This window comes from Mytilus californianus, unplaced genomic scaffold, assembly GCF_021869535.1.
Source record: "Mytilus californianus isolate M0D057914Y unplaced genomic scaffold, xbMytCali1.0.p SCAF_5, whole genome shotgun sequence".
Lineage (NCBI taxonomy): Eukaryota > Metazoa > Mollusca > Bivalvia > Mytilida > Mytilidae > Mytilus > Mytilus californianus.
In genome coordinates this window covers 15,089,293-15,111,823 of record NW_026262701.1, presented here as the reverse complement: position 1 = coordinate 15,111,823, position 22,531 = coordinate 15,089,293, and the positions used below count along the sequence as shown (strand labels likewise).

The 22,531-nt window shown below is 31.3% G+C and overlaps 1 protein-coding gene and 1 long non-coding RNA gene across 43 annotated transcripts in view; both read right to left on the bottom strand.

Annotated features, from left to right (window-relative positions):
• The window catches only part of LOC127703119 (uncharacterized), a 365,292-nt gene that overhangs the window by 243,029 nt on the left and 99,732 nt on the right, over positions 1-22,531 (bottom strand). The gene's annotated exons all lie outside the window — the stretch shown is intronic.
• Positions 440-19,385, bottom strand: LOC127703112 (uncharacterized protein C20orf96-like). Its single transcript, XM_052207560.1, has 12 exons — positions 19,242-19,385; positions 16,351-16,488; positions 15,695-15,840; positions 14,774-14,832; positions 13,788-13,887; positions 13,377-13,476; positions 12,147-12,226; positions 11,412-11,489; positions 9,857-9,958; positions 5,376-5,441; positions 3,663-3,805; positions 440-658 (listed from the first exon to the last, which is right to left on the bottom strand). The coding sequence occupies exons 2-12, from the start codon at positions 16,469-16,471 to the stop codon at positions 598-600; spliced, it is 1,056 nt and encodes a 351-aa protein (XP_052063520.1). The 5' UTR covers positions 16,472-16,488; positions 19,242-19,385; the 3' UTR covers positions 440-597.

Sequence of the window (22,531 nt, the reverse complement as noted above, 5' to 3'; positions counted from 1 at the left end):
CGATGGATCAAAACTTCGGATACAATTTATAAACAAGATACCCTAAGGAACATTTAGTTAAAGTTTGAAGGTAATTGGCCCAGTAATTTCAGAGGAGAAGACTTTTAAATAGTTTACGACGACAGACGACGACGACAGACGACGGACGCCAAGTGATGGCATAAGCTCACATGGGGCCCTTCGGGCCCGGTGAGCTAAAAAAGGGGAGAGCTAATGGGGAATGCATTTTTAACATGGAATGTTAATTTAAAATTACAGATGAGTTTTTTTTTCTTTACATAAACCTTTGGTGCAAACCCAATCCCTTTCTTGAGCCATATTTTAAATAGATAACAAATGTTAACCTTTGATTTAAGAATATAATGTATGGTGCTCTCAACAACTTATAGTTTTATATTTTTTTTAAACTCTTCATCAATACAAGGAACAACTAACAAAATTATTGTTCATATTTACTTAAAAATTCTGACTTTACATCAGATATATTAATTACCAATGTAGGTGGTCATTATTTACATAAATAAAATAAATATAATTATTAATACACTCATTCTATTGACACATGCAGTCATCCATTCACATAATTAGATATAAATGCTATATTGGTAACCACTGCTGAGTTGGTATATCAAGAATAACATCCATGTCAGGGGTACATCTGAAAAATAAATGGAAATAATTGTTTATTAACATGATTTAAATTAACTCTCAGTCCTATTTAATGATTTTTTTCTTATAATAAAAAGAATAATTGTTGTTAGAATAAAAAGAGAAGTGGCTCAATGACCCAGCAACTTATAGTCTATGTCTAAAATATCAACTCTGAATAGCTGTTATTGAATTTTAAAATGATTGGTTAACCTAACATTTTAAAGTATGAAACTATCTGGTGTGGATAAACATTGAAATCATCAGAGTGGTTGAAGATGCATTTTTTTTTACTGACTGATACAAACAGGGAATGACAGAATTTCCTTTTTTTACCTTTCTCCAAAGACAGGTGCAACACAAGTCCAGTCAAGTTAGGGTGATACATATCGTACCAGCTGTCCTCAAGTAGGAGATATACAGTGTTTTGTCTTTTGAGATGTCTTGAAAATTTAATGATTTTGAGGTTGGAAATAACTTTGGCATTTTTTGGTTATTAGAAATATAGAATCCAAAAATATCTTTTGATTTAACACTTTGGACAGAACTGCCTGTTGACTTTTAGTCTATTACAGTTGATTCTTACTTAAATGTAATCTGTGCGCTATTTATCACAAATGATACGGGGTCTCAGTGGCCGAGTGGTCTAAGTAGTTACTACTGTAATCACTAGCCAGTCAACACTGAGGTTGTGAGTTGGAACCCCGCTCGTGGGGGTGCACTCGACTCCAATCTTAATTGACTAAGATTGTCAGTTTTCCTATCGAAGGTCTGTGGTTTTCTCCGGGCACTCCGGCTTCCTCCACCAATAAAAACTAGCCACCACGAAATAGCCCAAAAGCGGTGCTTAAAACTGGTATTAAAACACCAAAAATCAAAATTCAAATCAATCACAAATGATACCCATTCTTATAACTATTTGGTAAACAGGACATTGATATAAAGTGACGGATGTTAAATGGAATCAAACAGTGTAGAATGCTGACATAAAGCTTGCTAACAAATTTTAGAAAGCTCTGATTTGCAGTTCCCACCAAAAATGTGGCCAAAACTTCATATATGTCCCTTATATGTAAGTATACAAGTATTTGATCATCAGAAAGTTGATGATCGATGAATTTGAAAACATATCACAAGTTATACCTCTAATATGTAGATACTTAGTATATGCCATTTTGTTTTTCTTTGTTGATATATATATATTTGTTTGTTTTTATAGTGATAAAGATTATAACACAAGAGTGCACACGCTGAAATGTCTCGCCTTCTTTACTAATCATTGATATTATGTTGATAGTCCTAAATATAAAGCTTTATTACAACTGTCACATAAACTTAACATTAACCAAGTAAACTAAACATTGACCAATGAACCATGAAAATGAGGTCAAGGTCAGATGAACCATGCTAGGCAGGCATGTACAGCTAACAATTCTTCCATACAACAAATATAGTTGACCTATTGCTTATAGTTTAAGAAAAACAGACGAAAACACAAAAACTTAACACTGAGCAATGAACCTTGAAAATGAGGTCAAGGTCAAATAAAACCTGCGTGACTGACATATAGATCATAAAATATTTCCATACACCAAATATAGTTGAACTATTGCATATAGTATTAGAAAAAAATACCAAAACTCAAAAACTTAACTTTGACCACTGAACCATGAAAATGAGGTCAAGGTAAGATGACACCTGCCAGCTAGACATGTACACCTTACAATCATTCCATACACCAAATATAGCTGACCTATTGCATGCAGTATTAGAAAAAAAGACCAAAACTCAAAAACTTAACTTTGACCACTGAACCATGAAAATGAGGTCAAAGTCAGATGACACCTGCCAGCTAGACATGTACACCTTACAATCATTCCATACACCAAATATAGTAGACCTATTGCATACAGTATAAGAAAAACAGACCAAAACACAAAAACTTAACTATAACCACTGAACCATGAAAATGAGGTCAAGGTCAGATGACACCTGCCAGTTGGACATGTACACCTTACAGTCCTTCCATACACCGAATATACTAGACCTATTGCTTATAGTATCTGAGATATGGACTTGACCACGAAAACTTAACCTTGTTCACTGATCCATGAAATGAGGTCGAGGTCAAGTGAAAACTGTCTGACGGGCATGAGGACCTTGCAAGGTACGCACATACCAAATATAGTTATCCTATTACTTATAATAAGAGAGAATTTAACATTACAAAAAATCTGAACTTTTTTTTCAAGTAGTCACTGAACCATGAAAATGAGGTCAAGGACATTGGACATGTGACTGACTGAAACTTCGTAACATGAGGCATCCATATACAAAGTATGAAGCATCCAGGTCTTCCATCTTCTAAAATATAAAGCTTTTAAGAAGTTAGCTAACGCCACCGCCGCCGCCGCCGCCGGATCGCTATCCCTATGTCGAGCTTTCTGCGACATAAGTCGCAGGCTCGACAACAATGTTGAATGCTGTACACCTATTTTTGACATTTTTACCTATTATGTCTGTTTGTTTTGTTCACACATTGTTGTCAATATAATGGAATTTTATGCAACTGTCATACAAGTGAGAGGTTTAGCTAGCTATAAAACCAGGTTTAATCCACCATTTTCTATAAAGAAAATGCCTGTACCAAGTCAGGAATATGACATTTGTTTTCCATTAGTTTGATGTGTTTCAGCTTTTGATTTTGCCATTTTATAAGGGACTTTCCAATTAGAATTTTCCTCAGAGTTCGGTATTTTTGTTATTTTACTCTCTAGTATAATGCAACAAAAGTTTCAAGGGAAATACTGATGGATGAAAGGACAGACTGACTCAAGGGCAGATGGACAGGGGTAAGCCAAAATACCCTTTTTAAGGAAGGAGGGTAAACCTAGTTTACAATAAAATCATAAATAACAATCTCTTAACTCAATTTGAAAGAAAATCAGTAATACACAATATTATTATATACGCTTTAATACAGATATTTTACAATTTAAAGAAATGATACTTACTTTTCTCTTTGTGGGAAGAATTCTGGAAACATTTGATACCTAGTGTTAGTTTTTGGATCTCTGAGTAACCTTTGAACTTCTTCTTCAATTTGTCTGTTTTCTTGTTTTAACTGCTCTTGATTCTTTCTGTGAATTTCTATTTCCTAACAAAAGCAAATAACAAATAAAAACTTAACATTGATTGATAATTCAAGTCAGAAACCTCTGTTCTTGTTGTCTTTAATTATACCTTTTTTTTTATCATTTATGAAATTTGGTGTTGATTGCAGAATTTTGATACTTCTTAAATATCATCAACCACTTTTCTAGGGTGATTTAGAAATAGACATATAATACTGACACTTTTTTATTTTTTTAAGATAAATTTTCTGTATTGCTAGGTTGCCGTTTTATTAATGTATACCCAAAATCTATTTCTATGCATATACACACATAACATCTGTTGGGGAGACAAATCATAATGGACTTCCCACTCATATGTTTCTAAGGGCAATTCAAAGAAAAAGTTAATAGGAGAGTTGGACACCACATTTTTTCTATGGGTATTAGGGATGTTTATGCATTTCCAAAAAAAAGATATTCTTTCAATCATAAATTCAGTGTCAAAATACTAATGTATATGGAAACTGATCTATTATACTATATAAAAAATAACCTGCATCTTGCCGTCAATTGCTGCTGTGTAAATGTGTAATGTTGACAACCAAAAACTAAATCTATTATCAGTAAAATATAGACAAGAGTGCACATGCTGAAATGTCTCACCTGCTTAACTGACCATTGATTTTATGTTGAAAGTCTTAAAGATAAAGGTTTTACTACAAGTATTACATAAACTTCCATAAAAAAAATCCATGACAATGAGGTCAAGGTCAGATAAATTCTGTCAGACAGACACGTACACCTTACAATTATTCCATATAACAAATATAGTTGACCTACTGCTTATGGTAATTGAAAAACAGACCAAAACACAAAAACTCAACATTGAACAATGAACCATAAAATGAGGTCAAGGTCAGATGATACCTGCCAGACAGACATGTACACCTGTCAATCATTCCATAAACCACATATAGTTGACCTACTGCTTATCATATCTGAGAAACGAACCTAATCATGTAACTTTAACCTTGATCACTGATCCATGAAATGAGGTCCAGATCAGGTCAACCCTGTCTGATGGGCATGTAGACGTTGCAAGGAACCCATATACCAAAAATAGTTATCCTATTACTTTTAATAAGTGAGAAATTCACATGACAAAAAAACTTATAATTTTTTTTCAAGCAGTCACTGAACCATGAAAATGAGGTCAAGGAGAATGGACAAATGACAGACAGAAACTTTGTAAGATATAAAGCATCCAGGTCTTCAGTTTTCTGAAATATAAAGCTTTATATAAATAGTTTACACTGCCCTGCCGGATAGTAATCCCTATGTCTCTCATACTGCAACTTTTGTCACAAATGAGACAAAAAATTAATAACACCAAGATCTTAATTTTTACTAGGGTGATAATTTATAGGAAGCTTCTGTCAAAGATTTTAAACTTATATGAAGGTTTGATTTTTATCCAAGTTTTAACATCTTTCAAAGACTGTACCTCAGTGTTGAATGCAAAAATTAACTAAGTCCAATTATGAGTAAACTAAAGAAATGGGGAAATAATTAAAATTTACTTTATGTTATCTTAACAACTATTTTACTAACCTTTGACATAACCATATTCTGTAAAGCCATATCTTTGAGACTAGGATGCATCATGGATATAGCTTTCTGACAAAAAAAAAAGAATCTATTTATGATATATTAACCCTTACATTAAATGCATCAAACTACACCTCCATACAACTGAACCAAAAAAAAAACAATTTTCTTTTCATGTTTAAGGCATCACAATTTACTTTTTCCTTTGATATGCTCAAAAACATTGACTACTATTATACTTTGGATTTATTAGTATTCTTGGGATACCAATTTTCGAGGATTTTGAGGTTACATTGTATAGGCAAACCAGGAATTAAAAAAAAAAAATATTCAACAAATTGTAATTATTTACTTTATGTTCCTAGGCGTACTTTGGCAAAACCATGAAATCAAATATCCATGAAACTACAATTTTTCCTCAATCCACCAAAAACTGGTATCCATGAAAATAAATGAATCCACAGTAGTTTTTCAAGAATCTTGTTAAATATAGCGGGAAAATTCCAATCAAAGAATCTTATAGGATTAAACACATTTTTTCTAGAGGTTATTGATGTGTAAACTGGGGCGATTAAATCACAAACTGAATAAAAGTCAAGTTTGTGAGTCAGCGACCCAGTTTACACATCAATATCCTCTAGAAAAAATGTGTTTAATCCTTATAATTCATAACCCAAACATTTGCAATTTTTTATTAGCATTTTTTTGGTACATTGGCTACTATTTACCATCAAATGCACAATTGACATTTCGTAACTAAGGAGTAAGCCGCCATATTGACTTTCTGAAATCCATTAATGTTCGATTAATGCAATACAATCTAAAATAAAATAACACCTACCTCAAAAACTTCGTTTTAATAAGATATTATTTACATTTGAAGCGTACAAGAAACGGAATAATCTTCATCTTGAGAGTTTTCATTCGTATGACGACAAGTTTTCCTATGACGTTATTGCGCCAAGCTCATTCAAGATTTTCGCGGAATTTTAATTTATTGTAAATTTATACAATATCAGAGTTGGAAATTATAGCCCGCCCGACCGCCCGAGACGGCCTATTTTACAATTGGGCGGTCAAAAATTAAATTTCAACAGTCCGGTGGACGGTCTATTTTTTGCAGGTGGTTGGGATTGCCTTTTTCTATTTTGGAATGAGTTCTCAGTATTACCCCATTCATAACAGCATGTAAGAATCATGACTGCCAATTAACCTTTTACTACCACGTGTTTACACGAGATTTCTGCAGGGAACATGGTGATACCTGTTGTTTGTAAGATCCGCACTCATTGGCTAGTTGGTATCGAATCGTCCAATCGCGATCATGTTTATTAATATAAAAAATAAATATTAGAGGAAGTACAAATTGGTTTTGGTAAACTCATATCTTTAGGACAGTACTTGGGCCTTTCGTCGCCGAAAATGCGAACTGCTGTTAACTCAACAGAAAAAAATAAATTGTACAATCAGTCTAAGAGGGAGTGGACAATTGTTCCTGGTTGGAAAACGGAGTTCGAGTGGTTGATTTGTGACGACTCGCATGGTAAAATATTGAGGAGCAATAAAATTATAAATGAAGCCAAAATTTTATTTTTCTTTGCTTAAAAGTAATTTTGTGGAACAAAGGTACAAACAAAGGCATGCTGAATTACACTGAAGACAAGCTAACACCCCCCCCCCCCCCCAGTACCCACCCCAAATTCTAAAAATGAAATCACACCTTGCTTCTGAACAAATGGTCATAAAGCTTGGCAGTGTCTGCTTAAATGTGCACTTGTAAGTCTTGTTGCAGTGTGTATTTACAAAAGCAGTCATAAGTCATTTTCATCACAAAAAATCCTCAAGTTTATCTTATAATACTTCTAGTCATTAAAACATCTCAAAACACAAAAACATAATTTAGAATATTGAAGGAAAATGGGTTGGATTTTTATTGCATTAATTTTCAGGGCTGGTAAATTTTGATCAGGACTGGTAATTTCTTTATGCAGCCAGCCCTGTGGTCTGGTAGACATTTCCAGTGAGTTTCCTACCCTGACAATATCCAAGCTTTTTTCTTTTCATTATTCATTAGCAGTTATGTATTTGTTTTTTTCAATCTCAATTTGCTTGAATCCCTTGATCCCATGCATCTGTATTGCGCACGAATAGATCACAATGAAGGTTACGAAAATAGTTTCGGCAACATGGTCTATTGAAGTGTAAACCAAGAAGAAAAATGCTAAAGGACCAATCCAATTCAAGTATATGTAGATATGCAAATCATATAAGAATTATTGGACTTTGTGTGTAATGGGTCATATTTAAAGATCAATTTATTTTTCTTTACCATTATATTAGTAACTTTTAAATGTATATTTGCTAAATGTTTTAACAAAATATTGAATGTGTGTAAAACAGTGATTTTTTTTCTTTTTTAGATTGTCTTTTGTTTGTGCATAACATGCATTCCTTTCCCATTTTAATTGATGCAAAATATACCAGCATATAGATACATGTATATATAAAGATACATATCTAATGCATTTACAATTTTCTTGAATGGACAATCAGAAAACACCTGTCAGAAGTTCTCTTTGTTGATATACAAGTGTTTTTGTGTATTATTTGGTGCTGCTGACAAATTGTTGGTAGTCTCTGATAATTTATTCATTACTCTTGGGAAAGTTCAGAGGTTAAAATATGAAAAAGACAGGAGTCAATGTTGAAGATCATAAATTGACCTTGATGTGTCTTTTCTGTTTTTATTATATTGTTATGTTACTGTCTAATAGACATGTTTCAAACTAATTACAATAATAACCCATTTCTGTCTGTAGAAACTGATTTGTTAGGACAATAATGCTACATAATACCAAATCCAAATAAACTAATAAATTTAGTGCATTAAAATAGAAAAAAATTTGAACATGCCTGAAAGATGAAAATATTTCTGCCAATAACAGATTTTAGTATACAAAATTAAATACTAGGTTGTCGGTAAAATAAGTCTTCCAAAACGAAAGTACTTATATAAGAAACCATGTAAAATAAAAATCTTATAGGACCTCTTCTTTTCTTTTTCTTCTTGTTTTGTTTTTGTCATGGCATTGTCAGTTAATCTAGACTAATGAGTTAATGTCCCCTTGGTATCTACAACCTCTTTATGCAATGATTTTTTCTTATTTATTTTAAAATTTATCTATAACTTATAAGTTATATCATATTGTTCAATCTCATGATGCATTCTTTTTTGACAATCGTTTAACTCTATAGATCATGGCTGACAGATTTATAATTTGAAGCTTTGGACAATGATATTTTTACCTTCCAGCTTGATGGTCAATTTCAACTAGGTTTAGAAATTTTAGGAAACAATATACCTAAATCCTAGAATAACCCAATACTAATTTTATAACTACAAAAAATAAATGTCACCTTGTTTTCAATATAAAAAGAACCATTTTTTATCTAAAGATAAAAAAAAACATTATTAGCTCTGTTTTGAATGTATGTTCCTTAAGATAGTTGAAACAAATTGTATTATCCCTTTTCTGAAATTGGTTACCATAAAAAAAAATAATATTTGAATAAATTTTCATATAATAATCTATGTATTTGCTTTACGAAAAAAAGCTCAGAAAAAGTCAATTGTTTTTTTTTTCTAAAGGAAACAAACATGCACAAAAATAAGGTACTTTCACAGAATTCATTGTAAATCATTCTATAGTATATCTACCATATAGTGACTGTACTGAAAGCTTATAAATATCAATTTCAATACATAGACAATAAATGTGTAATTTTGTCTATAGACATGAAAATATGTCAGAAGTTCTTGATATGCATGGAAATTAACTATTTCATTGAGAACACTAAATGATAAAATGTGTAATCTTATGCTGTATCAACATTTGATATAATATCAGAGAGCAAAGGCCCTGGCTGATATTCATCTAGGGTTGGTACAGCATGAGCGTGAAATTAAGTCAAATCTAGCCAGTATTATTCATTGTACTTTTTATATACTAATACTATATACAAGTTAATTGCATATGTAGTACAATCAAAGGCAATCGTTCTGTATCAGTCATATCAAATACAACATATATTTTGGCACTCATACCACATCTTCTTATATCTATCTATGATATCAATATCAGTTATAATTGCACAGCCTTTATCAAATTATAAAAAATAACATCAGTGTGAAATGTAATAAAGTGTATATGATATGTCTTTTTTCAATATCACATACAGTATCAACCCTCAACAATATAATCCTTCGAGTAGAGACTAATGTTGTTTTTCTGCTTATAACCTCTTGAATATCAGGATCAAACAAGCAAGAGAATTTTGTAAATAATACAAAACTCTTAAGTGTTATTTCAGAGAATGTCTATTGAAAATGTTCCTTTATATTGCATTTCAAATGTATATAAAATTGTATATATGCTATTTCTCTGGCAGTGTATTATATAATATAATCTTCAATAAGTATTCACCTCAGTGATTTCCTTTGTGATTGCCTGTGATCTTTTCGACCTATCCTTTTCATACTTGGATAATTCTGTGTAAATTATGTGTTCTAAATCTTCTTGGTCTTCCTGTTAAAAAAATTGACAAATCTTATTACATATCAAGACATAACATAAAAGATGGCAATTTTTAAAATAAAAGACAGATAACATAGGTAATCTATATCTATTATCACCTGCTTGTAATAGATTTAATAAACTGAAGCAAACTAAACTTTTAAAAAAAATTCAAAGACTCAAATGGTCGGGTATGTAGAATGTTTCTTAAACACAGGAGAATGCTCTTTACTGAACATTTAAATATTTGAAGAATGGCTAAGTTCCCAAAGCTGGAAAAATGAGGAAAAATTCCTCAAACAATTCTATAATAGCAGGTGCACAATTTCAACATATGTGCAATTTTCCTGTGAAGTTTCAGGGATCTGGGTTGAAAACTGTAACAGGAGTTGATTACACAAAACTTGTACCCGCTTACATTAATTTTGCTGAAAAAAAGTTCCCAAGTCTGGAAAAATAAGAAGAAATTCCTCAAACAATTCAATAATAACAGATGCACAACTTCAACATGTGTGATCTTCCTGTGAACATTACACAAACTAGGTACACACTTTTCTCGTTGCTCACCCATCCGCCCAACATCACCATACTAAAGGCTAGTTTTGGACTACACTCAACACGGCCAAAAACTGACAAGGTATTTAAGGTGATAGTGTACAGTATATTTCAATGTGAAAAGTTAGTCAAGGCAATATTGACTTCTAGAACCCATGAAGTAGAATTTTCATTAACAAAGTCAACTAGATCTGTAAAGATCAAAGTTAAACTTTTTTTTCTTGACAGAGGCCTTATACTCATACTACTTGTTACATCATGTAAAAACTTGATTCTTTTATAAAACATACTACTACATGAGATATATGAAAACTGCATGGATCAAGTCTTATAACCCTAAAATAAAATAAATGGAGAATGTGTCCATGGGACACAGATGATGCCCCCACTTGCATATAATGTTATAAAGGGACATAACTCAAAAACGGTAAAAGCGATGTCACCCAAATTCGAACTTGATCTGATTTTTGTGGTAATAATCATTGTGTATAAGTTTCATAACATTTGGTTGTCAGAGGCAAACTTAAATTAGAGAACAGAAACTAAAAATTCAGCAATTTTTCCATTTGTAAAGGGGCATATCTCTAGGATGGTAAAAGTGACACCAACTAAACTCAAACTTGATCTGTGTTTTGTGGTAATAAGCATTGTGTATAAGTTTCATAACATTTGTTTGAGGCAAACTAAAGTTAGAGAACGGAAACCAATTTCGGGACGTACATAAGGACGTACAGTACTAGTGGACAAGGGTAACACTTAATGCCCCTTGGGGGCATAAAAACTCAGTAATAGCATTGAGTCAATAGCAGACAAACTTGATTTGTTATCTTTAAACTCTTAAATCTTATTCAACAATATCAAACAACCCTGATTGATTTTTTTAAATCTGAACGAAGATTATGAGACATACCTGATTTGATATTTTTAAACTTTGTATTTCTTTCTGGAGTGTTGCAATCCTCATGGCCTTCACAGGGTATTCTTTATCCTAAAAATAGATTAAAATATGAATAATTTGCATTAAAAAAGCTTAATAATGGTTGTCCATAAATAACTTCTTGAGCAGTCATTGCTTATACCTCTGACCTACCTAGGTTAACCCTGATTTTTGAGTGGTTTGTGTTGCTCAATCTTTAGATTGTAATGTTTTGTGGACTGTTGTTTGTCTTATTACTCAGTATTTGTTTGTCAATTATCTTGTTGTTATGTTAATTATCTTTTAGGTTACATGGTGACTTTATCTAAATGCTCTTTAAGATTTCTTAGTTTAAGAAGAAAGGCATAAATGCAAGTTATTTGAATAACCAATCATAAAATTACGAAGAAGACTGAAACACATATTTTAGAGAGATAAAACTCATTTTTGCATTCCCACTAATTTTGGCCTCTAAAACTAGTGCAGTCCAGCTTATTACAAGGGCTTCATGCTGCTTTTATCTTAGTTTTCAATATAGCATTTTTTGTCTATCCTTTTGACCTAATAACCAGGATTTCATTTCAAAAATTCAGATTCTGTCATGCATCAGGGTAGGATAATTTACATCTTTCATGGCCATCTTCCCACATTGCTGTCATGATACATAGTCAAAGACGTATATCATATACATGGAACATGATGAACTGTGTTGATAAATTTAGAACTTACTTTGTAATTCAACAATGTATGTAGTTCTTCTTGTTTATTTTTCAGTTTTCTATCTAAAGCATCTACTTTTTCTTCCAAAGCTGCAAAAAGTATAATATAAATTAGTACGAAAAGCTGATCTATTCAAGATGAGGTACAAGTTACATTTAATTTTATTTTTAAAAGGCCCCTTATTTCTTGAAATAAATGGAGAGTGTTTCCATATGACACAGATGATGCCCCCGCTTGCATATAACGTTAAAGGGACATAACTCAAGAATGGTAAAAGTGATGTCACTCAAATTCAGACTTGATTTAAGTTTTGTGGTAATAAGTATTGTGTATAAGATTCATCACATTTGGTTGAGGCAAACTTAAGTTAGAGAATGGAAAAGAAAAATTCAGCAATTTTTCCACTTTGTAAAGGAGAATAACTCTAGAACGGTAAAAGTGTTTTGTGGTAATAAGCATTGTGTACAAGTTTAATAACATTTAGTTGAGGAAAACTAAAGTAAGTGAACGGAGAACAGAAACAAATTTGGGATGTACTTACGTATGTACTGATGTACTACATATGTACGGAAGTTCATACAGATGGATAAAGGTAACACTTAATGCACTGCAGCAGGGGCATAAAAAAGGATATGTGAGAATTATACATGAATGAGATAACAACCCAACAACACAAAATAAACAATCCAAAAAAACAAACACTTTCCCAGTTCTATCCTTGGGCATCATTCAATAAATGAAAAATTTAAATTGTTTATGAACAAATATTCCTTTATATACAACTTATTCTGTAAAGATTTGATAATTATAACTGAAGTTTTTAAATAAACAAACTTTTCTAACAGACAAAATCTGCAAATTATTTAAATAACCTTAAAATTAACCAACTGGCATAAAATCTTGAAGGGTCAGAAGGCATTTCTGACAAATTTTATGGGTGATGGGTATTTTAGAAAGATAGTCTGAACAAAAATAGAAAATAATGAAATAACTTTTATGCATGAAGGGGTAAAATAAAAAGTGCCTACTGACCACACTCAACAATTATTTCCGGAATAGTCCTTGTACAAATACAAGCAAAGTAATTAATACTAAAGGAAATAGAATTTCTAGATGACAGGGACTTATGATGTGCTGCAGTTTAACAAATTTTAACACATGCTTAAAACTGGTTGGACAATACATGTTAGCATATTTATAAAATGTCTGCCATGAATCTCTGGATCAGCTTTTTCATACCTGATAATATCATTTGTGTTCTCTGCTTTGTCTGTTGTAATTCATCTTTTGTCTCCTTATGTTCTCTTGAAAAATTTGTATTTAGAGTTGAAATACCTCCCTAAAAGATGAAGAAAAAAAACAATAAAATAATCATTTAAATGAAGGAATAAGACATATCAATTTTTGTTTTTGTTTATGGACTCTTGGGATGATGAAATTTTCAAATTTGAGAGAATTCTGAAAAATTTTCATTTATTTTTTTCACTTTTTTAATCTTTTTTTGTGGTAATTTATTTTTAAAACATTAAAAAAAAAAGGAAACTTTTTTGGACAATCATTGATGGGAAAATTGGTGTGTAGGAATATGAATCAAAGGTTTTATTTTTATATGTTGTAATTCCTTTCATATATGTTCTGTAATTAATTTACCCTGTATTTTTCATATCTTCTCAGTAAAGCTTTGACATCATCCAATGTGCCATGCTCTTCTGTTTCTACAGCACATCTGATCTTTATATTCTCATTTAGCCTGTCAGAGGTTAAGGAAATACATGTTCTGTTAACTTAACTGTTCATTTTCATTATTATTTCAAACTTGGTAATATTATTAGATTTACTACTTTCATTCTAATTCCTTAATTTGTCTTGTTCTCTGAATTTCAGGTTTATTAGCAAAACTATAAATAATTTCACAAAATATAAAGCCATCAAAATATATATCATCACCTACACAATTCATTTATTAACTGCCCTCAAATACAAGTATAAAATATATCAAGGTTTTATACAGGTAGATATCATTAGTTCAGATTTTTAACAATACATTTACTAATAGGATGGCCCAAATATGTAGCCTATAATATTTTACAGGACTGATTTAGATTAACTTTTTGTATATCCAACAATTACATTTATAAAAGTAATTCAACTGATTAATTATCAGTGCATATATAGTGCATAACATACCAATTCCTTACTTCAGACTACTCTAAATTCAGAAATGTTTGCAATGTGTTTGAAATACTATTGCAAATAAAGAGCGACAGGAGGTGTTCAGAAAATTTGATAGCATTATTTGTATGCAGCATTTCCTGAAATGACCATAATTAATCCCATATTTTTGTTCATTGTTCAACAATCACAATAATAAATGCATGCAAAAATTTCTGAGTTTACAGTATAATATGTAATAATGGGTATCAAGACGCCTTTATAATGTTCTCTGAAAATTTCTGAATTTGAAGTTGAAGTTAAAGTATCTAAACCAGAAAACACCAATAATGTAGACAAATTTACAAAATAAAGAATCAAATAATGCAGGAGCCACAAGTAAAAAATGCTTTCAAACCCTATTACTATGTATTTGTATAGAAATGCCTTATAGACAATCATTGGTCATAAGTAAAATAGGATACAGTTCAAAACTTCTTTTCTTGTATTCTTCATTTGTCCTCTTTCTTGTTTTTATTCTGAGCTGAAAATAAGAACACATTCCTGTTAATTGATGACATATATACTATGAGAAAGGAAATACACTTCATGAAGACCCATACCATTGTATAAACAAGTCAAATAAAAAAAAAAAACTTTTTATCACAACAAACTACGATTTTCCCAAAAATATTCAGTTGGTTCATGTCTGTCATTTTTTGTTTTTCATAAATAGTTTTGTTAAAAATTAGGCCGCTTGATTGAATGGTTTCAAATTCTTTTATAGGATATGGATTTTTCTCATTGTTGAAGGCTGTACTGTTGCCTATCAATTACTCACATCCATTTCATTTGAACTTTGGTGGATAGTTGTCTCATTGGCAATCATACCATAGCTCCTTCTTTTAGTAAGGAATCTTGAACCTTTATATATTCACCCAGTATATTTATATTTCCAGACTTCAATACTCAAAATCCACCTTTTCTTGGCCAAATTAACAATGAAAATCATATTTTCAGCCCTCTTACAAAAATTACTGAATCCACTCATTTTTACTGAAATTATTGTGTACACAAGACAAAAAGCACCTTTTTCAATAAATATCAAAAATTTCTCAGAAATATTTGCAGATTTCAATCCATCTAAAACTCAAAGATATTCATATCCGCAATGCTTTATTTGAAATGGATAATTATTTTTCAAATTAGTCATTGCATTTAATACAAAGAATGTGTGATGGACAGACAGATGAACAGTCTAAATCTTCTCACCAAAGTGGGGAGTGATAGTAAGAATTTACTTTTGAAGGTGGTCAATATTTGAATAATCCATAAAAATAAATATCCGGAATACAACTCTAATCATAAAAGTCTGCTTCCCTAAGAATTTTCCAATAGCAATTTACCTCTAAAATCTTAATTCTTTCAGTTCTGCCTTTATCTAGTTCTGCTTGTTTAGCTGCCTCCTTCTTTTCTCTGTAGGTTGGCACATGAATACCCTTTGAAGGTTCTGCAGATTTAGCTCTCAATCCAACAAGAAAAGATTTACTTGCTAAAAAAACCACAATAATCAAAGTAAATCTTTTGAATAAAAAGTAAAATAATCTCACACCGACTGACAATATTATGGTAATTTCTAAAACATCCTACCTAGCCTTTGAGTTAAGTGTTAGATAAGAAATGGCTAAAAATGCCATGTAATTTTTAGTTTCTCAATTGTTTGAATTGGAAATCACAAAACAAATATAAATTAATAAGTTCAATTTCATTAATTTACTAATAAAAAAGAAACTTTTGCCTGAGTTATGTATGCAGGTTTCCTGATAACAAGTTGATTGAATACAAATCTTTTTAACATACGTGTATTTCCTATAACTAACTCTTAAATGTTACAACTTCTAAACAGAATATTTAAATGATAATTTGATAAAACTACTAGTAAAATTTTCATAAATCATACTAATTTTTATTCAGTAACAGATAGAAGATCTAAATATGTAAACCACTAAGTTAAAGGGGAACAAATTTACATTGACAAATATGTAGTGTTTAATATACAAACCATCAGGTTTTACGAGAGTTTTACTAGGTTTACTTCTTCTTGTCCATTGTTCATAATCGGCGAATTCTAATTTACTGTCTAAAGTTTTCATTAAATCGTCCTTAGCTGGTGCACCAGCCATCTTTGAAATTTCTTTCTCTGTAAATAATTGAAAAACTGATAAATAAATATATGAATAATAGTAGAACTGCTTGATATTGCCTTGCAAACATCAAATTGTCTTTTATTTATTTGCTACTGTAGTAAATGTTGGTTTAATTTACCACTTATGAAATATGGTAACATCCCGATAAATAAAGATCTGCCAACTAGCCCCACTTATGAAAAAGAGTAAAATACTGATGAATGTAGTCTTGCCAACTCATCCCACTTATGAAAGGTATTTTATTATCTACACAATCTCCCCAACTGTAGTGCTGAAATAACTTGGCAGGACTAAATTCAACATGATTTTACCCCTTTTCATAAGTGGGACGAGTTGTCAGAAGGCGGATTCCAGAAAAGAAAAGGAAATGTCCGTCAAAAGGAACAAATTAATAAAAATAATACTAACTGTTATTTGAATAATAATCTGTGAATGTTTTAATGAATAGTAACGTTAAATGAAGCAAGAAAACCAATTATTTGATATGATTGTTTCCATTAAAAGTAGAAATGATAAAAACAAGTTGAAAAATTTGAAATGTTTGACGGAAATAACTTCCCATTTTTTGACACAAGGTTTCTGTGTTACAACGTTTTATGTTGACACTGGTATAATGGTTTTTATTAGTGTAGTCTGATTATTCAAACATCCCTGTTTCCAAATCTTTTGCTTTTCTTTTGTTAAAAACATCTGTGATATATTTTTTTTTTCAATTTCAAATACCTTGCTTATTAGTCTGTCAATAAATGTTATGATAGCAACATATCATCATAAAATCTTGCCACATCATTGTAGGTACTTATATAAGCCTGTTAAAAATTTAATGTATTTCATAATGTGCATTAAACAAACACATGTTGGATCTTTCAATTAACTTTATTTAATCAATAGTTTTATCAAATCTGTTGCTAAGTCAGGAATCTGATGTTCAGTAGTTGTCGTTTGTTGATGTGGTTCATAAGAGTTTCTCGTTTCTCGTTTTTTATATAGATTAGACCGTTGGTTTTCCAGCCATCTTTGAAATTTTTTTCTCTATAAATAATTGAAAAACTGGTATATAAATATATGAATAATAGTAGAACTGCTTGATATTGCCTTGCAAACATCAAATTGTCTTTTATTTAAAGTTTGAATGGTTTTACACTAGTAATTTTTGGGGCCCTTTATAGCTTGCTGTTCGGTGTGACCCAAAGATCCGTGTTGAAGACCGTACTTTGACATATAATGGTTTACTTTTATAAATTTTGACTTGGATGGAGAGTTGTCTCATTGGGACTCATACCACATCTTCTTATATCTACTAACATAAGTTCTGTCAAACTTGTCATCTTATGTAAGCAACATTTGGATGTGCTACAAATTAGAGTTATTGGTCCTGGGTTGAAATCTTGTTAAATATCAGGTGGCGGTATTTTGCAGGAGTTCTAAATATGACTTTCAACTAGTATAAGATCTCCAATATTAGTTTAAAATCTCAAATATATATTGTCTGTCAAATTTGTCTTTTGTTAGCACAATCTTATGTTAGCATCAAGTCCGCCAAAATCTTATGTTAGCAACACTATTTAGTCTGTCAAATCTTATGTTAGCAACAATAATGTCTGTCAAATCTTATGTTAGCAACAATGATGTCCGTCAAATCTTATGTTAGCAACAGAAAACTCCATCAAATCTTATGTTAGCAACAAGAAAGTCCGTCAAATATTATGTTAGCAGCAATAAAGTCTGTCAATTCTATTTGCAACAATGTTCATTTTTGTCAAATCTTATGATAACAGCATTGTTCATGTCTGTCAAATCTTATGTTAGCAATTCCAAGATAATATTTTTTTAAAGCTATTACAATTCCTTTTTTATTGGTGCAAACGTTAAGAAATATTTTATTCCAATTTGCCTTTCATATTTAAGCAAGATATACATCCAAACCTTGAAAATACTGAAGATATTAGGATTGTTTGTGTTGCTAACATAAGAATTTTCCGTCAAAATGTCTGTCAATTTTCTTATAAATATGATAGCAACATTTTTTTAAGGTGTCCTTTATTTAAAAAATATAACATGTATAATGTGAATAGAACTATTTTTGTCAAAAAGTTATTACTTATATAAGTATAACATTTATTCCAAAACAGAACTTAATTGGTGTTGATTTGTCAAACATAATTTGGGGAATTTTTCAACTTTCTTATTTGGAATCTGCCAGAACTGAATTTGACATGATTTTACCCTTTTTCATAAGTGGGGCGAGTTGGTGGAAAAGTGGGGCGATATGGCAGTGGGGCGAGTTGTCATGAATTCTTCTCATACATATACATAAATGTTGACACAGAAGCAGGACATTGATCTGATACCTTGTGAAAAAAAATGGCAATAATTAATAATTTGATAATTCTAATCACACAATAAATGGTCCTTTTTGTGATAAATTTTTGTATAGAGTTTCCTGTGTGAAACTGAAATCTAGGAAACGACAGTTATGCATTCAGGGTGTACTGTAAGTTAGGATTTCGAGGACTGTATAGTCTATAGTCACTTTTGCGTTATATGAAACCGACATTCTTTGAATAACGGCAGTTGTTACGCGGGATTTAATACATGCAAAAACCATGTTCAATGTGTTCTTGGGGTATGTTAAATTTTAACCATTAACACACATCGTGAGCATACAAATTACAATCTCGTGTACATCGTTTTACGTGTTTACATATGTCCTATTTTTACCAGCATGTGTGAATTGTAAGTTTACCTTTTATTAAGCGTTATTATTATTGTTAAGGCAACTGTGGTTTGGAATGAAATTGATAGACCGCATAATGCAGTAGAAATTCATAAAAGTCAGATTGACATCATTTTTTGAGAAATTTGTCCGCCATTTGTGTTTTTGTTTCCATAGTACTAAGGAGAGTGAATACAAGGGAAACAACTCTGGTAAATAACACCGGGATTTTTAAAATATCCTAGTCTTTGTTACTTTAAAAATATCTGAGCCTTTTCCATGAAAAATTACGCTTTTAATGTCTTATATCTCTTCCTTAATATTTTTTTTGGCTTTCTCCTTTACTCTGTTCGGTTCAGAAATCATTCATAATAAAAACAAGCAGAAGTTGTGAAATTAAAATATACAATATATTATAATAGAAATATGTATCATTCCAAGGATTTGTATTTGTGCAACTAATGATTTGAAACCTTTACAATGCTGGTGAATCAATAACAGTACAAAAATTAATGCACAAAAATCAACTTTGAAAGCATATGAAACACTATAAGTTCGAAATAAAAACTCAGTATAGTAAACACAACTATCAGAATTATTTAATTAATAATATTACATTCAGCGAAACCCGTGTTGAGAATGTTTATTCTTTCAATTTTTTTTTGTTGCTTAACAGGTTCAAAAGTTATCCTTCTGATAGACAGCAAAGGGTTGGAGTAAATGGTTATTTTTTCAAATTGGAATACTGTTAAGCAAGTCGGATTTGTATATTGAGAGGTCTCACTATACAAATCCTTGTGTTAAGGCAGGAGTTCCTCAAGGGTCCATCTTGGGCCCTTTTCTGTTTTTGTTGTTTGTAAATGACATAATAGATGTAGTTACAGACTAAATAAAACTGTTTGCAGACGATATCTGTTTATATTGTGTTGTAGACGATGAGAGATCAGCAGCTGATTCATTAGGGCAAGATCTAGAATCATTAGATTAGTGGGCAGGAGATTGGGGTGTAACCTTCAATGCAGATAAATCTATGTACTTTACGAGAAAAAGTAATGTTGATGTTACATCATTATGCAGGAATAATGTACCTCTAGAAAATATATCAGAACATAAACATCTTGGCATAACCCTATCATCTAATATGCCAGATGGGCAAGTCACATACAGGATATTTATACAAAAGCTTGTAGACGTCTTAATATTATGAGATATTTAAAAAACAAGATTGATAGACAGTCTTGGAAAGACTTTATACTGCCTTTATAAGACATATTTTGGAATATGGGAACATAATTTGGGATAACTGTAAAAAAGAAGAATCAGATCTAATTGCGTCTGTACACTAGTAGCTGCTGCTAGAATTGTATCTCCGTTACAGAACTGAAATGTTTGCTGCAGACCTGCAAACATAAAGCTTGCAGGAACCCTTTGAATAATGTTTGCAGATGTTTGCAGCTAGCTGCAAACCTCCTGCAAACATTGCAGCTTTTTGTATCAAGCTTGCGGCAAGTTTGCAGAAACAATTAATATGTTTGCAGTAAGATTGCAGGAAAAACAAGAATATAAGGGATGTTCGCATGCAGCTAGATTGCAGAAATCTTTGACAATTCTATATGTTTGCAAGAGGATTGCAAGAATTACATAAAATGACTGAGCATGCCTATTGGTAACTTCCTGGAAGATAAAATTTTTATAAATTTTATAATGTTGAGTCATGTTATATATTAGTGTTCAGGGAGGCTTTTTTTGGTTGGAAATTAAATGTTTAGTTTTCAAACACATTATTTGTAAGTACAAACTCTTCATAGAACTGTAAACTTATGTTTTCAAACACATTATTTGTAAGTACAAACTCTTCATAGAACTGTAAACTTATGAAATTCCACAAATACCTGCATGAAGGTTTGAAAAACATTTTCAAACATATAACTAATATACAGTACTTTCTAATATGTTTGGAGATTGTAAAAGAGGGACGAAAGATACCAGAGGGACAGTCAAATTCATAGATATTATGTTGCAATAAGTCAAGTTGAATGTTGTGACAATATTAATTTAACTAGCTGTATATATGCACAAAATAAATTTCAAATAAACCTTTTTTCGTATTTTAGATTCATGCATGCAATTCATTTGAGCACTTGATGAAGTATTTGAGTTATTGTATGTATGTATGCAACCTAATTATATCAGAATTTACTGTGTAATATAGATAACGTGATGTGTACACAACATGACATTGGTTAATTGTATATAATGTATGTAGTTCCTGCAAGTTTGCAGCAAAAACGCAGGAAAAAGATTAATTTGAATATAAATGTTTGCCGCAGGTCTGTAGCAAACACGCAGGAGAAAGATTAATTTGCATAAAAATGTTTGCAGCAGGTCTGCAGCAAACACTAATAAATGTTTGCTGCAGGTCTGCAGCAAACACTCATTTGTATGGTAAATTGTTTGCAGCAGACCTGCAGCGTATTTGCAGCAAACATGCCGCAAATACAGACTCTGTGTTCGCTGCAAGTCTGCAAATATTTGCAGGATGCTGATTTTTTTTCAGTAAGGGAGCTGGGTTTCAAAAGGGAACACCTAGATGGAAATTATACAAGGAATTAGGTTGGGATTCCCTCCAGAATAGGCGACAGAAAAACAAATTATTGTTTAATCATAAAACCATTTCTGGAGATATTCCTGATTACATTGCTGCTGATGTTTTGTCTATGCAAACACTAATGTTCAGTATGGTCTGAGAAATAAAAGGGAATTTACAACTCCTCAGTGTCGAACCACAGCCTATAAAAACAGTTTTATTCCCCATACTCTTGAAAAGTTTAATTCACTTGATGGAGAAGTAAAAAATATTATAAGCTTTACAGGATTCAAAAGAAAGCTGAATGAGGATATAAGTCCCTGTCCAGTTTTCTTTTCCACTGTTTTACGAAAAATTAATATAATTCGCTGCCATTTGAGAAATGAGGCTAGTGACCTAAAACATCACCTCTTCTGTGATCATTTGTCGGACAGCTCTATGTGCACGTGTGCATGTGGAGACCCGATAGAAGATAATTTTCATTTCTTCTAGGTTTGTCCATTTTACGTTTATCACTTAGCTCTTTCGAAAACTGAGGATATTTAACAATATCAATCTTGAATGTCCTACTACAGGGTTGCTCAGATTTAAATATTGATGAAAACACAGAGATATTTACATATGTCCAACATATATATATATTCATGAAACTGGAAGATTTTTATAATATCTGATGTAATGATATCACTGTTTAAAATTAGTCTATAACCACAGTGTACCACTCTTTAGTCTT

Bases quoted from the DNA above. Each gene is read 5' to 3' on its own strand.
- LOC127703112 (XM_052207560.1), bottom strand. From the start codon at position 16,471: ATGGCTGGTGCACCAGCTAAGGACGATTTAATGAAAACTTTAGACAGT. The intron at 14,833-15,694 runs GTAAATTGCTAT...TCTTATTTTCAG, and splicing joins AAAGAATTAAGATTTTAGAG to CTCAGAATAAAAACAAGAAA. The intron at 11,490-12,146 runs GTAAGTTCTAAA...ATCTATTTTTAG, and splicing joins ATACATTGTTGAATTACAAA to GATAAAGAATACCCTGTGAA.